The 13,720-nt window shown below is 52.7% G+C and overlaps 1 protein-coding gene across 2 annotated transcripts in view; it reads right to left on the bottom strand.

Moving 5' to 3' along the window:
* SCHIP1 (schwannomin interacting protein 1) overlaps positions 1-8,243 on the bottom strand; it is a 42,242-nt gene extending 33,999 nt beyond the window's left edge. The window contains exon 1 of one of the 2 annotated variants that reach the window (XM_075031304.1): positions 7,584-8,243. In XM_075031304.1, coding sequence (XP_074887405.1) covers positions 7,584-8,078 — 495 coding nt within the window. In that variant the 5' untranslated portion in view covers positions 8,079-8,243. The remainder of the gene's footprint in view (positions 1-7,583) is intronic. The other variant, XM_075031307.1, reaches the window with a different exon arrangement.
* Between the last annotated feature and the right edge of the window lie 5,477 nt (positions 8,244-13,720).

The following is a 13,720-nucleotide window of genomic DNA, read 5'->3' as shown; positions in this document are numbered from 1 at the left end:
CCGTTTTCCCGACGGGAGGAGATGCAGCAGCATCAGAAACGCGCTGGGAGCAGGATCGGGCTCCGGTGCGCACAAGCTTCAGGCAGCATCTCCGCTCTGGAGCAACTCCTATTGATGCTACATGAACAATATCGAGGAATTATTTAAAGCACACCATGAAGCAGTACGCCTGGAAAATCTCTCTCTAAATGCTGTTTAAAATACCAGGTTATAGCAGGAGCATTGCTTGGCTCAGGTGCTTCAAGCACACCTGCCTCTGCAGGAGATGAGGACCCAGCTTTACACCACTGACATGAATTTTACTGATTTTTTTTTTTTGCTGTTAGGAGTAGGAGAAATGATGCCCTGAATGCAGCCAGAACCCAGTTCTTTCTTTCCAGTTTCTACACAAACTTTTAAAAATAACCAACTACCGCACTTGATTTTCCAACCAGCAGCCAGTTAATGCAAAGCCGCCTTAAATCCAGGCAGCGAGAAATAAGGAAATAAATCACAACAATTCTTGCTGTCTGTATCACTGCTAACCCAATTCTGCTGTTAATATGAACACACGTGGTAAGGTTTTGGGGGTATTTGGAGTATTATTTAAAATAGTTAAATAAGGCGTTTCAGCAGACGTGCCCGAGGTCCCCGTGCCACAACCGTGACCATTAGCTTCGGAGTCGAGGACGGATCACGAAAAGGGCAGAGCTTTCTCCACGGCAGACCCAGGACCACTTGCCCACTGATGCCGGCGAGGCAGGAGGGGCTGCTCCGCGCTTCGCAAATCCCCACTCGCCGTTCCAGCTCCTCCAGCAATCTCCGCCTGATTAGACTTCAAGCCTATCGCTTTCTGCTCGCTACATTTATTTTATTACCTTTCACTACGTGCTCGCGAGAGTTTGAGGGCCTGGTGAGTTTAATACTTGTTCCTGAAAGGCTTTGTCAGCAGCAGCTCCAGCAATCGCTGCTGGGATGGAGCTAGCTTGGCTTTCGAGTGCTCCTCGGTAGATCTGCAATGTGGGTTTGAGTTGCAGTTTCTCTTCATACGGTTTTTAAATACCCTCTGCCTCGAATTTCTCTCTCCCCATAGAGCATTATTTTCCATAGTGCCAGGTGTTACCGACACCCCATCCCACGCCACTGCCAGGCAGAGTGCAACCGCAGTAACTGCTGTCCTTCAGCAGTAAAAATAACAGGTTTTACACAGCACGGGTCGATTCTGAGAATTCAAAACCACTACCCTTGCATTTAGCACACCCAATATGCAAGAAACAGATGTGTAAGTACATAATTATTATCCTGTCAAATAAGTGTTCCTGCTGCCCACTGTGATTTCAACCCGAGATACTCACTCGGGTTTAAGTGGGAATTTGAAAGTATTAGTGAGGGCGCAGCAGGGGAGGGGTACAGGGCTCCAGACCGCAGAATCCCTCGATTTCAAGATTATACCAACAAAATGATGTTCTGAGACAATAAAAATTTTGTCTTGTGTAAAGGCTCACTTCTCTCTTTCGAAATCCTTAGTGTTTGCTACTTACGATACCCAACGCCAAAAATACACTCATTGGCCTTATATAGCCAGCATCACAAATAGCACCCTTTAGTATTGCACACAAGTACATTAAAGGGAGATTTACTGCTGCCTGCAATGCAATTAGCATTAGAACAAGCCAACTTTCTCAGCTTTCTTCAGCAATTTCCACATCTCATACGAGTCGTTCACTTACCAGTCGACTGGGAAGCACTGCCAGCTCACTGGGGTCCATCACACAGAGGAATTCACATAATAGTAATACTCAGATCAAGGAGAATCATTCATCAAAAAAAAATCTGTATGCTGTCACCCCATGTATTTAGCACTTTCTTTAATGAAAGGCTCTGCAGCAGCAATGGAGATAAAGTTTTTGCTCAAGATTATTAATCGCAGGTATTTTGCCTGGCCCGGTTTCAGAAGCAGCAAATGTACATCTTTCCAATCTATGTAATTACCAACGCTCTTCAAGCAACAAGCACTTTAGAGTACCTATAGATGTTTTCTTAGCTTAATGACACTGCACACTTTGGCAGAATCATTAATATCTTGCCAGCCTCATCTAACCTTTGAGCTGGGTGGAAAGTGGCCAAAGTACAGTGCTGCTTTGATTCCTCCGCAGCAGAACACGACAGCGATGCATCGCCCACTGCAATACATCCCCGCACGTCCCACCCTCAGCGAAACTGAGGGGACGCTGGCACAAAGCAAACACAAACCCCTGGTTTGATGGAAATTACAGTATTTTCCACAGCTAAAAGGTTTGTTTTTCAACTCAGCTAGGCCTTAAAACAAACGAACTGCCCCGAAGAACCTCTTTCATCACGACTCTGACTTTCTTCAGGTGCCCAATGAGGAGTTAAATAGTCAAATCGAATAGGTGAAGGAGCTGTCAGGTGGAGAGAGGAGGTCTTGCTGGGCCTCTATGCTGTAGGAATAACAGAAATGCAATTTCCTGCAAGCCAGAAGTTTGATTTGAAAATCAGTGTGTCAGAAGTTAATGCACCGACAGTTCTTGTCTGGGGAAAATTGCTTTCACGCATTAAACCCCTGGCTGTTACTCCCCGCTCCCAACACTTGCAAGCCAAGCCAACATCGAACATCATCTAGGGACGAAGAACCTAGCACTTCAAGCAAGCTCAAACAAGCAATTATTACTTGTTTTAAGTGAGAACAAACTCACTGCCAACCTCGTCAAGCAAATATTTGCTCCCTACATGCTGGGGACAACACGCTGAGGTAGACCAAAGCTTTGCAACGTGCAACACCAAGGCTCTGCGCTTGATCCCGGCCCACGTTCCTGACAGCCCTGCTACACAGATACTCTCGCAGGGCTTTAACAAGCACTCGTCGGGCACAGAAGCGTCCTTGCTCGCTCCATTCCTCTACTCCCTCTTGCCAACCCGGTCTACACATTCCTTCCACGATGGCTGCTCTGAGCCAGCTCTCTCTTCAGAGCTGCCCTACAGCTCCGTCAAAACCAGACCCCTCTCCATGGCCAATTATTAAATTATTTAAAGATTTCATCCCGCACTGTAGCATACACTTTGAATTCATTTCAAATTTTCAGCAGCCACAGGCAGAAGAAACAGATATTTACATGGTCCATGACAACTTCCCTCCTCCCAGCTTTTGGCATCTCCCGTGTTAGCCCTTAAAGCCTTTTGCAGAGGTTTCCAACCGTTTTCAGACACAGACTTGAAACTTTCCCAACCCACGCACAGTGAATTTAGGACTGCCACCCCCGGCTCTGGCTCTTCTTCACTGCCTTTCAGGGTCCCCCCCAAAGCGGTCCGCAGACCTCCGCGGGCAGCCAGTCACCGATCAAACGCAGCTCTGAGCGAAGCAGGACCACCGTGCCCACCTCCGCTAACTCAGGACAGCCTCAAGGACCAAGTGAGTCAGAAGGAAACAAATTTAACCTCCTCACACGCTGTAAATGCACGAGCCCACAGGCCTGAGGCTAAACGTTGTGCGTCTGGGCAGACAGGGCCGATGCGCGATCTGTTATATGTACTGCCAAAGGTACCAGATAACGGGCATCTATCTGTCTTGACAGCGTATGTAGGAATATTTTAGTGATGAAAAGGGGAAATACAGACTCCAGCACAATCTTACCCATACAGCAGGCTTCTGCAGAAGTCCTGGAGGCTGCAGGGATGAGCTTTTATCACCGCTGCCTGCAATAAGCCTACTTTGTGGACAGCAAAATTCATTCGGTAGTGCCATCCATCTACAGACTGTCACAAGCATCCAAGTCTCCGCCAGGGTAAGTCGGCTGGCTGAGCCGCTTCCTCTCCTGCAAGTGTTTTTTTAATTGACTATGGAATTTGCAGATATTCTTTTCAGAAAATACATCCTATTGATTATAATTACCCTCCTCCGAGATGCAATGGAAAGAATATTAAAACCATTAACGCTGATTTGGATTTTATTAGGCCCATTAGTGAAACGGCAAGCAGAGCGCCGTCGCTTCCCGAGCACCTCAACAGCTCCTAAGCGCCATAAATCATCTCACGGCACATTTGTTGCCGCTTCAGATACAGCCAGGAATTGAGCAAAGAGAAAAAAAATGGGAGGGGCAGGCTTCACGCAGCTGGGTGTTGAGACTGGTCCAAGCATCTTTTTAATGAACCTTCTACGCATCAACTGCCTTCAGAGAAGATGTCATTTCTTCTCTTAGGTCGATGTCCAGCAGACTCGAGAGCCATCTAACGCAACCCGTTGGGCTCGTGCATGTCAACAAGCAGGCTTGCAGGCAGCTTGTCTGCCCAACTGCAGCTCCAGAAACAGCCATTTCACCCTCATTTGGGGAGAAAGAAGGAAACATTCTCCATTTCTAGACATCATCTTTCCACGGGTACCTGGCCCACGTGAACCCTCCCAGAGCCACCAGACCGATGCGGTGTTAGGGACCCCCCCATGTCTTGAGAACAACCTTCCCGTGGACACGGTATGGCCAGGACGGACAGACCCACAGCCCAGCACCATCCAACCCAGCTGGTCCTGTGGTTCTCTCACCAGCATCACTTAACAGGGCTGCCGACGCCAAGCAGGAGTCGCCAGCCTCTTCCCGAATGCTCCTGGTAGGAGCTTCTCAGCCACCACTACCCCATCTGCAACCTGAGGAACCAGCCTTGGCCCTCACGTCTCGTTTGTGTTGTGTAATTGCATCTGGAAGCTTAACAGCAGCCATTCCCACATAATTAACATTCACTTCCTCCAACCTTCCCTGCAACTTGGGGCGGATCTCTGCACGTGCAGATGTGACTGACGGTCCCTCTTCAGCTTAAACCTTTTATTTAGTCCAGCTGCAGCCCTCCCGACTCCTCCTCGCATTTCAGCCCAGATCCTCCTCGCCTAGAAAACCTCCTAAAACCAGGTTAGCGTTTCCTTAGAAGTTCAAATTTCCTTCTCCTGTGACTCCAGCCCCACCAGCACCCTGCAGCAAGGACTCAGCACTGCAGGCTCGTGGATCACCAGAAACTCCTGAAACCAGCTTTGGGTGCTGCCAGCCAGGGACAGGAGGCAGGGCTGGAGCGGGCAGGGATCCTCTCCCAGCACCCAGCACCATGTCTGGCCCGATGAGGAGCACAGCACCAACCGGGCAGCAAAGCTGAGGCCAGACGGAGCCCTGAGGGCTCACTCCTGTCCCAGCACGGTGGCCTCTGCCCCGCCTGCTCTTGGAGCATGATAAAAAGCAATTAAATACAGGTACCGAGGGCGGAAAGAACTCTCTATTTCTCTAACGTCACACAAGTTGCTCAGGATTTTATTTTCCTTACTAGAACATCTACGCTGGATTCCCAGTAACATAAACCAGCCCAAGAAACACTTCCACTCAAAGCAGCAGCTGCTTTCACATCTCATCCCTGGTGACGAGATCATTTCAGACTACACCAGCCAAAGCCTATAATACTGAAATTTCCCTTTTTCTAATATATTCTGCTAGCAGTTGGAGCAAGCTAGTCCATCTTCTCTGTAGTTGCTTCCTGGCTGGTTTCACTTCATGATTTTCATGTTTACAAACACTTTGGCTTCCAGCAGGGCAAGGCAAGGTTTTGTTATAAATAGCAAGATACTGAACCGCAGGAAAATGTCAAAGGCAGGAGAAAAAAAATAAAGAGAGAGATTGCTCTTCAATCTGATTTTAGTTAGCCTTGAAGGTATTGAGTCCCCGCAGCTTGTGGGGCATAGGTCTGGGTGCTAGAGACCCAGCCCAAACCGTGCGGGAGGGGACAGCGGTGCCATGGGGGACATCGACCACCTCCTCCGAGCTGGCCAGGAGGTGAAATGCCTTTTCCCAGCAGGGTCTGGGCTGCTGCCGACAGCCCTCTCCCTTTGCCCCAGGTGGGAAATGGAAGGAGCAGAGCTGGAAAATCTCCTCCTCTTCCTCCTCTCTGTGCACCAGGGGAAGGGGAGTCCCGGCATCGCAGGAGCGAAGACAAGGCTGGGAAAGCAAACCGAAAGCCGCCCTGCTCAGGTGCCTCCAGGACCGCTGGTTGGGTGGAAGGTTGAGGAAAAAGTCTCTCCGGGGCCACGCATGCCGGAAAACTCACGTCTGCAGAGCAGAAAACTCCAGTTGCTTCTAAGGGGACTGGCAGCTCAGCCCTACCCATGGGTGACGCTCTCCAGGCGCTGGGCTCCTCAGTGCCCAAACCTGGGTGCCCATCGCGGTTCAGACCGGCTCCGCGTGCTGCCGAGGAGCGCTCGGGCTGCACGGCACAAGCTACGAACCCCGACTCTCGGCAGGACAAGTCAGGGCGTGAGGCAGCCGTCAATGCCTTCTAGTGCCCTTGTGCTCGCAGGAGGGAACGGAAGGACGGCGGAGGAAAATTCTTACAGAGGTGAACAGGCAAAATTCCTTAGGTGACACCTCACCTGGTTAAGCACATAGCCAGAGGCAAAGAGTTTCCAGAAAAGCAGATGCTGCCAGCAGCTCGGGCAGCAGGAGTTTATCAGATAACGCTGTAGAAATGAGCTCCCAAACCACAAAAATGAGTTGTTTTTTTTTTTTTTAAGCCGAATTTCTGCACAAATGACTATAATTAAGGATGTTACCTGTCAGCTCCTCAGGGCACCGAGGCTACAATGTTCAGGCTTCGGAAAAAGCAACCTGCACAGCAGCTGCCCCACTCCTCTATCAGGCTATTTATCATATCCAGCTGCCACCCAGATTTCTCACCAATTAGTTGTAATTCAAGGATTTAGGGGGAAATCCCCACCTCCCGGAGCCAGATGACTTCACGGGAAGTCAGGGGATGGAATGCCTTTTAAAAAATAAAGAAATAAAACCAGGCACGCCAGCGGCGAGGCCGCAGGGCGTGGGTGGTGAGGCACACATCTCTCATCACGTGTGTCATCACATCCGAGGGCTCCTGCAGCGGTTTCAGGAGATTTTGTAGACTCCTTTTAATTCATACATTATGGAAGAGTCTCAGCCGGCGCGGTGCCACAGGCGCGTGTGCAGTGCTTGTTCATCTAACCGTCGCTGCGGCTTGCGTCTCAGAAGTTGCGTACAATTTCTAAAGCACCCTGTAGGTAACGCGATCGCGCAACGATTTACAGGGTCTTCTCTAAAAACGCGTCCCGGGGGTTTCACCTTGGCTTGGCACCAGGTTCTCACCATCATCATCCCTCACCAAAGGGGAACAACGTACGCCGCTGGGCAGCCGCTGCCCCCAGCCAGCGGGAAGGCTGCTCTTCCTCAGCCTCCCCGAGGGAAAAACCACCTCGGAGGGTGGCCCAGCGGTGCCGGAGACCCCTCGCTCCCGCCGGCCACCGGCCTCTGCCCCATCCCCGGAGCCGGGCCGAAGATGCTCCGGCAAAGTTACCTTCCCCCGGCCTCCCGCACCGGGGAGGGGGGTTCTCCCGCCCCGAAGCACGACCCCACGCCGCCCCCGGCTGCCGGTCCCGGCGGGGAGAACGTCCCCCTCGCCCTCCCCGCCAAGCCGGGCTCCCCCCCCCGTGGGAGCCCCCCACGGCCGCGGCACCGGGCGGCGAGTCACCGCCCCGGGGCCGAGCCGCTCCCTCCCGCCCGCTCCTCCTCCGCCCTCCCGGCCCGACTCACCGAGGCGGGGTCGGCCCGCTGGCCCCGCTCCTGCTCCCGGCACTGCAGCCCCGCCAGGTGCCTCTCCAGGGCGGCCCAGTCCATGGCCGGCGGCTGCGGTTCCCGCGGGGGTTGCTCTCCGCCGCCCCGCCGCCCCCGCCGCCCGCCCGGTCCCGCCGCCCCGCCGCGCCGCCGTTCCTGCGGGGGCAGCGGCGGCGGCCGCTGGTGCGATCGCGGGCGGAGGGAGGCGGCGGCGGCGGCGGCGGGGGAGCCGCTCCGGCGGGCGGGCGCGGCGCGGCAGCGGGCATCGCCGGCGGGGCAGCGCGGCGGGTCCCGGCGCGCCGGCGGGGAGGGCAGGTAGCCCCCGTCCTCCTCCTCCTCCTCCGAGTCCTCCAGCGCCGCCAGGTCCAGGCTGCTGGGGGACGGCGAGGACTTGCCCTCCGAGCACGGCGTGGCTTTGCTGGAGTTGGACTCCGAGCTGGAGCGGCTGCTGCCGGCGTCGCTCCCTAAATCCATCCCATCCTCCCGGGAGTCCTGCCGGAGAGAAGCGAGAGGCTCCGCGTCAGATAACAAACGCCGCCGGTCCTACCCGCCGGGAACAACGGGGGAACCCGCCGGCCCGGGGCGGACGGGCCGGCCCCCCCCCGCCCCGCACCGGAGCCGCCGCTACCGCGGGGCGGCCCCGGCCGGGAGGGCGGGAGGGGTGGAGGGAGGCGGCGGCCCCGCGGTCGCAGCGCCCCCCCGCGGGCGGGAGCGGGGCCGGGGAGCCGGGGCGGGGGGGGGGCGGCACTTCTCGCTGCAGCCGCGGGGGGAGCCGGAGCAGCCGGAGGAGCCGGGGCAGCCGCCCGGTTGCTTGCAGGCAGGGCCGGGCCTCCGCCCTTCAGGAGGTGGGGGGGGAAGGCTGGTTTGCCGTACAAACGCAGGTCTTACGGGGCAAAAAAAAAAAAAAAAAAAAAAAAAGGGGTTGGGGAAAGGGGGTGGGTGGCGTGTGGAGCCTTTTGCGTCAGGTTTAGGATGCCCGGGTTTGCGGGGGGGGTTCGTCGTTAATTACCAGGCGAGTGGGATCCTCCACCGCGCACCCCGAGGGACGTGTACAGGCGCACGTTACAAATTACCACTTCTCACACTCCCCCATTTCTTTCCTTTTTTTTTTTTTTTTGGTAGTAAAGTAACTAGTTAAGAGTAGCCTATAAATAACTCTGCTTAAAAAACTCACCTAATTTATGTATTCTGGGTCACTGAAGCCAAGTTTAACATGCAAATGTTCTCATCCCCAAATTCATTTCAAGAAGACCTTTTAAGGTTGCGTGGTCGAAATGGAGAGCATTAATCACACTGAAGAGCACCTTCAACGCGGTATTTGGGAGACGTGGCAGCACCCGGCTGGCCTCTGAGCTTTGGGTGGCGGGTACCTACAGACCCAACCCAGAGGGAGAGCCAGATACTAGTTGTAATTATAATTAAATTCAAACATTTAATTGGGTCGAGAGTTTATTTTTTGGGCAGAAATCAGGAAAGCCATGTACGAGACACATCCTTAAGGTTGCGTGGGGTTTAAAAATGTCCCGTTGCGTCGGATGGCGAGGGTGATGCCAAGCACCGACACGCCGGAGCACGTACGTGGCACAGGCAGTGAGCGTGTTCGGGTCTGGCGTGGCAGCGCCGGGGGAATCCATCCTCTGCGGTTCCCTGCTCCGGCGCTGCCGGTGCCCTGCCTGCACGCAGGCAGTCCAGCCTGGGGTTGTCAGTTCTTCCAAAGGGGGTAGAGGGAAAAGGGGAAGGAGGGAAACATCTGCAGCTGGTTAACTCCCGGGATTTTTGAAGTCGTTGCTATGCAGCTGTTCATCCGGAGGAGAGTAGAGACCTGCACCGGAGGAGCGGGGGGAGGACATGCCTACTCCGCTGACTTACAAGTCTTATCCAACGGTCGTCTCTTTGGCAGCAGAGACCGAGTGCCGCGGAGGGTCACGATTTCAGTCCCAGGAACTCACGCGGGCTACTGAAAAACCGACACCGTGAGGCAGACAGAAAAGAGATGGCATAACTTGTCGGGAGCCAGGGCACAGACGTGGGCTGAAATGTTTTAGGGGTCGCGGAGACACCCGCTTTTCTCCCATCTAAGTGTGCCCCGCGGGCTGGGAGACCCTGGCTCCTAGCCACAGCTTGGGAGGGATAAAATGGGACAACGATCCATGGCGAACAGTAACACGGCTTATTTGGCCAAGATGATATTAACCTCTCTGGTTAAGTGTCTCTACTGGGCGCTCTCCAGGTTACCGGCACAGATTTACTCAAGTTACACTCATGTTAACCCAGGGCAGCCGTGTTCAAGGCTGCAGCCCTCCTCCCCGCTCGGTCCCTGCTTGACTCCCCAGGCTGCCAGCACTTGTGGTTGTGACTCATAAAATTAGTAACTGTGCAAAACGCAGTTTTCAAAATAATTCCAGCAACTGACAGGAGGGTGCAAGAGTTAAGCCTCAATCCTGGAAATGGATTATATTGGCAAAAGTTTTTACCAGGCGCACACCTGTAAGGTTAGGAGGGGGATGGCTTTTGACATACTTTGCAGGGAGTAATTCTTTATTTGAGTCTATTTTTACATCGCCACCACCCTAAGAAGCGAATATCTGCTGAGCAAAGCGGAGGAGCTGCCTCATTGGTTCCAGTCTGGCAGTGGCAGGCTGCGGAAAGCTTTATTTATAGGATGTCACGGTGTGCCTGATTGATTAGGAAGATTTCTTTTCTTCAATGCGACGAGTGCATTGATAACATCTCGTGGAAGATGAGAGCGCTCCCCGCCCACGTAGCCCATTGAATTTCCCAGTGCAGCACCAGTCCGCGGTGCCCGGAGGGGCGCGATGCGGGTGGCAGCCACCTCCCATCGCAAATTTGCCTGTTCTGGGTGGAATAAGACTCTTTCAGCCACTGTGACCATCGTTCAACCCACACAGTTGACTCAGTTGACTCCCCGGCACTGCTTTTCCATACTGCCAGACCTCGCAAATACCTGCCTGCCGCCCTGTCTTCAAACGATGGCGTTCTCTCACGAGGTTAACAAGAATACATGTGTTTGATGATTTTCTAAGTTTCTCTTTTTTTCTTTTAAAGTCTCTTTTCCGTGCAAATACAATCATTTTTTGTCTTGTAGTAAGCCCTCTACGTTTCTAATTATATACGGAGAGTCTATTTCCACTCGACCCTTCACAAGAAGAAACCAGCTATTGTTATTCAAAACACATATGTAATTTATCTCTTTTACAAGCCTACATCAAATAGGTTGCTTCTCCAATGCAATGAAAAACTTGAAATTCATATGAATTTTAAAGGGTGAAGAGTGTGAACACAAGCCCTTGTAGATGAAAGAACGCACTTTACAGTTATTTTATTCAGTGCAAAGGAGGTTTTAATACAAACAAGGCTTGTTAAAAGTTTATTCTGAAACAGAAATATATCGTAAAAATAAGATACTTACTACTTTCATTGGATGAATGCAAGGCCGTTTTAAAAGCCAATTTGCTTATTATCATAAGCTATTAAATTTATTTCATTTTACCAGTTTGGCACCACTCTAACCCCATTCGAAAATGCGTTTCATGTGCTCTCGCTCTCTCTCTCACGCCAAATTGCAGAAGCTTTTGGGTCAGGGAAGGAGGAAGGTAAGGAGACAGCAAATTAACAACCACCCTTAAGCTGCCTCCTTCTCCTGCCCTTCACAGACATCATCCAAATCCAGAAGTACGAGAACATCTCCGCCAGCTGGGTCTTCATCTCACCTACCATTCCGCACCCTCACCTCCACCCTGAGCTCCCAAACCCTAAGCAGCCCTGCACAGGACACGCTGTCCGATGATATTTGATCTGATATTTTTTAACCAAATGCTTTTGGATTGTAACTTTTTAAAAAGTTTGGATTTTTCCCAGCTTCGGAAGTCTGTCTTTCCTGCCAGGCTCGTTGATTTAGTCTCTCCTCTCCTCGAGGAGCCTCAGCCAGAGGATTTCCAGGTGGGCTACTTCAGTCTGGGCTGCGTTTTAAGGGGAGAGGACAAAACCACGTCCTGCGGGTACTTTGAGTTGAAACTGGATTGTGTTCCTCATAGCAAACAGGTTTGCAGCTCATACCTGTGCAACCAGGAGCCCACTGAGAGCCCCAAACTAGACCCGTAATTGGTCCAAGGAAACCCTAAAAGTCCGGCTGGGGTTTCCGGAGGGATTTCTCTTAAATCAGCTTCCACCCGGAGCTGACCTCTGTCATTATGCAGGTGGGGACTTGTCAGGGAAATGATGCTGACCTACCTGCCCCGAGATAGTACAGGAAAGCATAGTTTCCTCCAAACACAAAGAATTTATGCTTCCCACCACCCCTAAACAGGAAAAGGGTTGCACTGAGATCAATGCACATTTCCTTTTCCCGGCACAAGCCCTCTGTTAAGTATTTCTGGGTTTTGTCACCCTGTGGGCAGGAGAAAGGCTGTCAGCATCTGCCTGGAGTCTGCACCGGACCCCAACACACACACACAAGTGAGCGTAGGCCTCCAAAAACTGGATGGCTGATATATTCCCTGGCCTCTAAACCGGCCATTTTTATTCAGGAGCTTTTTTTTACCCATTCCTCTTCTAGAAAAGTTTTCTGCCACACATTTCGTGGGTCTGTCCTTGCTGAACTCGCTGTGGAGGTATTCTAATCTTTCATTACAAATAATGCATCTGCCAGCTTTTGCATAAGGCGTAAGCCAAGTGCAATAGCTGTGGTTTCTTCTTCCCAAGCCTGCAGGAGCCAGAAGGGTCCCTGGCTTCATTCACGTCACTGCCTTAATTCTGAGGCATCTTTAAAATATCCGCCCTGGTAAATATTCGCCGTCCCAGGAACCACAGCTGTCCCCAACGTGCCACAGCCCTGCTCCGGCACCGTCTGGGGGAGGAGGAGGAGGAGGAGGGAAGAGAACCCACAAGCTGCCTCCATCTGGGACATCCCTCAGCAGCACCATCCCTTGCACACCCCCCAGCTTCTCCCCACAGCTCAGGATGGGCATTATGCCATTTCCAAGGAAAAAAAAACCCAAAAACCAAACCTGCTTTTTTTGGTGTGGAGGAGAGCCTGGTTCTGTCCTGCCTGCAGCACACAGATACCATGGTGACAGACACCTTCCAACATTACGAAAGCAAACAGGAACTCATGAATTCGTGTTTTAAGGCCAAATTATATATAGGAGCAACACACGCATGACATCTGTTGCTGTTTCCTATTAGTACCCTTTGCTTGATTAATTCCCCACAGCCAGCCTAGCCCCCAGCTAGCGCTGGGAGGAACCGCTCACGCTTTCTAAGCTCTGTTGGAGAGATTTAACGAACTCCTGTGCAAGGCAGCCCTGGCCTGCTGCCTGGCCAAGCCGTGCCGAGCCGTGCCAACCTCCCACGCACGTCTTGCAGCGCGTGGGAGAGAGCGGGACAAGCCACGCCAAGGTCCCACCACCAGCTACCGGAGGGGCCGGGGACGACTGCGGGAGGATGGAGCCACAACGCGGGGACGTTGGAGTATCGCCCTCACCGCGTTCAGCTGCGGTTGGTGTTACTTTGCTATTTTCCCAGGTGACGCTGAGAGTCCCAGATACAACCGAGCTGGCAGATTGGTGCCTCTAAAATAATTTCCGCAGCCATCAGAGTAGGCAGGGGAATGAAAAAAAGGTCAAATTTAAGCTCGAATGCTGCTGGGAAAAGGAATGTATCACTCATACAGAAGTGATGACTATAATGCGTTTATAAATATACCCGTGCAAGAGGTGCTATTCCCTCCCTCAGCTGTCCTCGGTGCCGCCTGCCGCAGGCGGTACCCGCGCCTCGGCCGTCTCCTGCTCACCCGTGCAGCCGGGCACCAATGCTTTGGTTTATTTTTTACCTGCACTAACTTTCCTTATCCTGAGCACAAGGTCTCACCTGTAAGATTTTCCCACCTCATAGGATTTCTGCTGTTCTGGGGGCAGCCGTGTTCAAACCTACCCGGGGCTTCTTGCACCATCTTGTCCCAAGTGAAGGAGAAGAGGCTCCAGCTCTCTCCCCACCCCAGGGCGCTGGGATGGGATTTTGCTCAGCACTTTTGTTTCAGGGAGCGTTTGAGCCCCGTTTAAGTGCTGTGTGACCTCTGAGGCTGGTAGCGTACATCC

Source organism: Buteo buteo, chromosome 7 (assembly GCF_964188355.1).
Source record: "Buteo buteo chromosome 7, bButBut1.hap1.1, whole genome shotgun sequence".
Taxonomy (NCBI): domain Eukaryota; kingdom Metazoa; phylum Chordata; class Aves; order Accipitriformes; family Accipitridae; genus Buteo; species Buteo buteo.
Note: the sequence above shows the minus strand (reverse complement) of the source record. Positions and strands in the feature narration are given on the sequence as shown.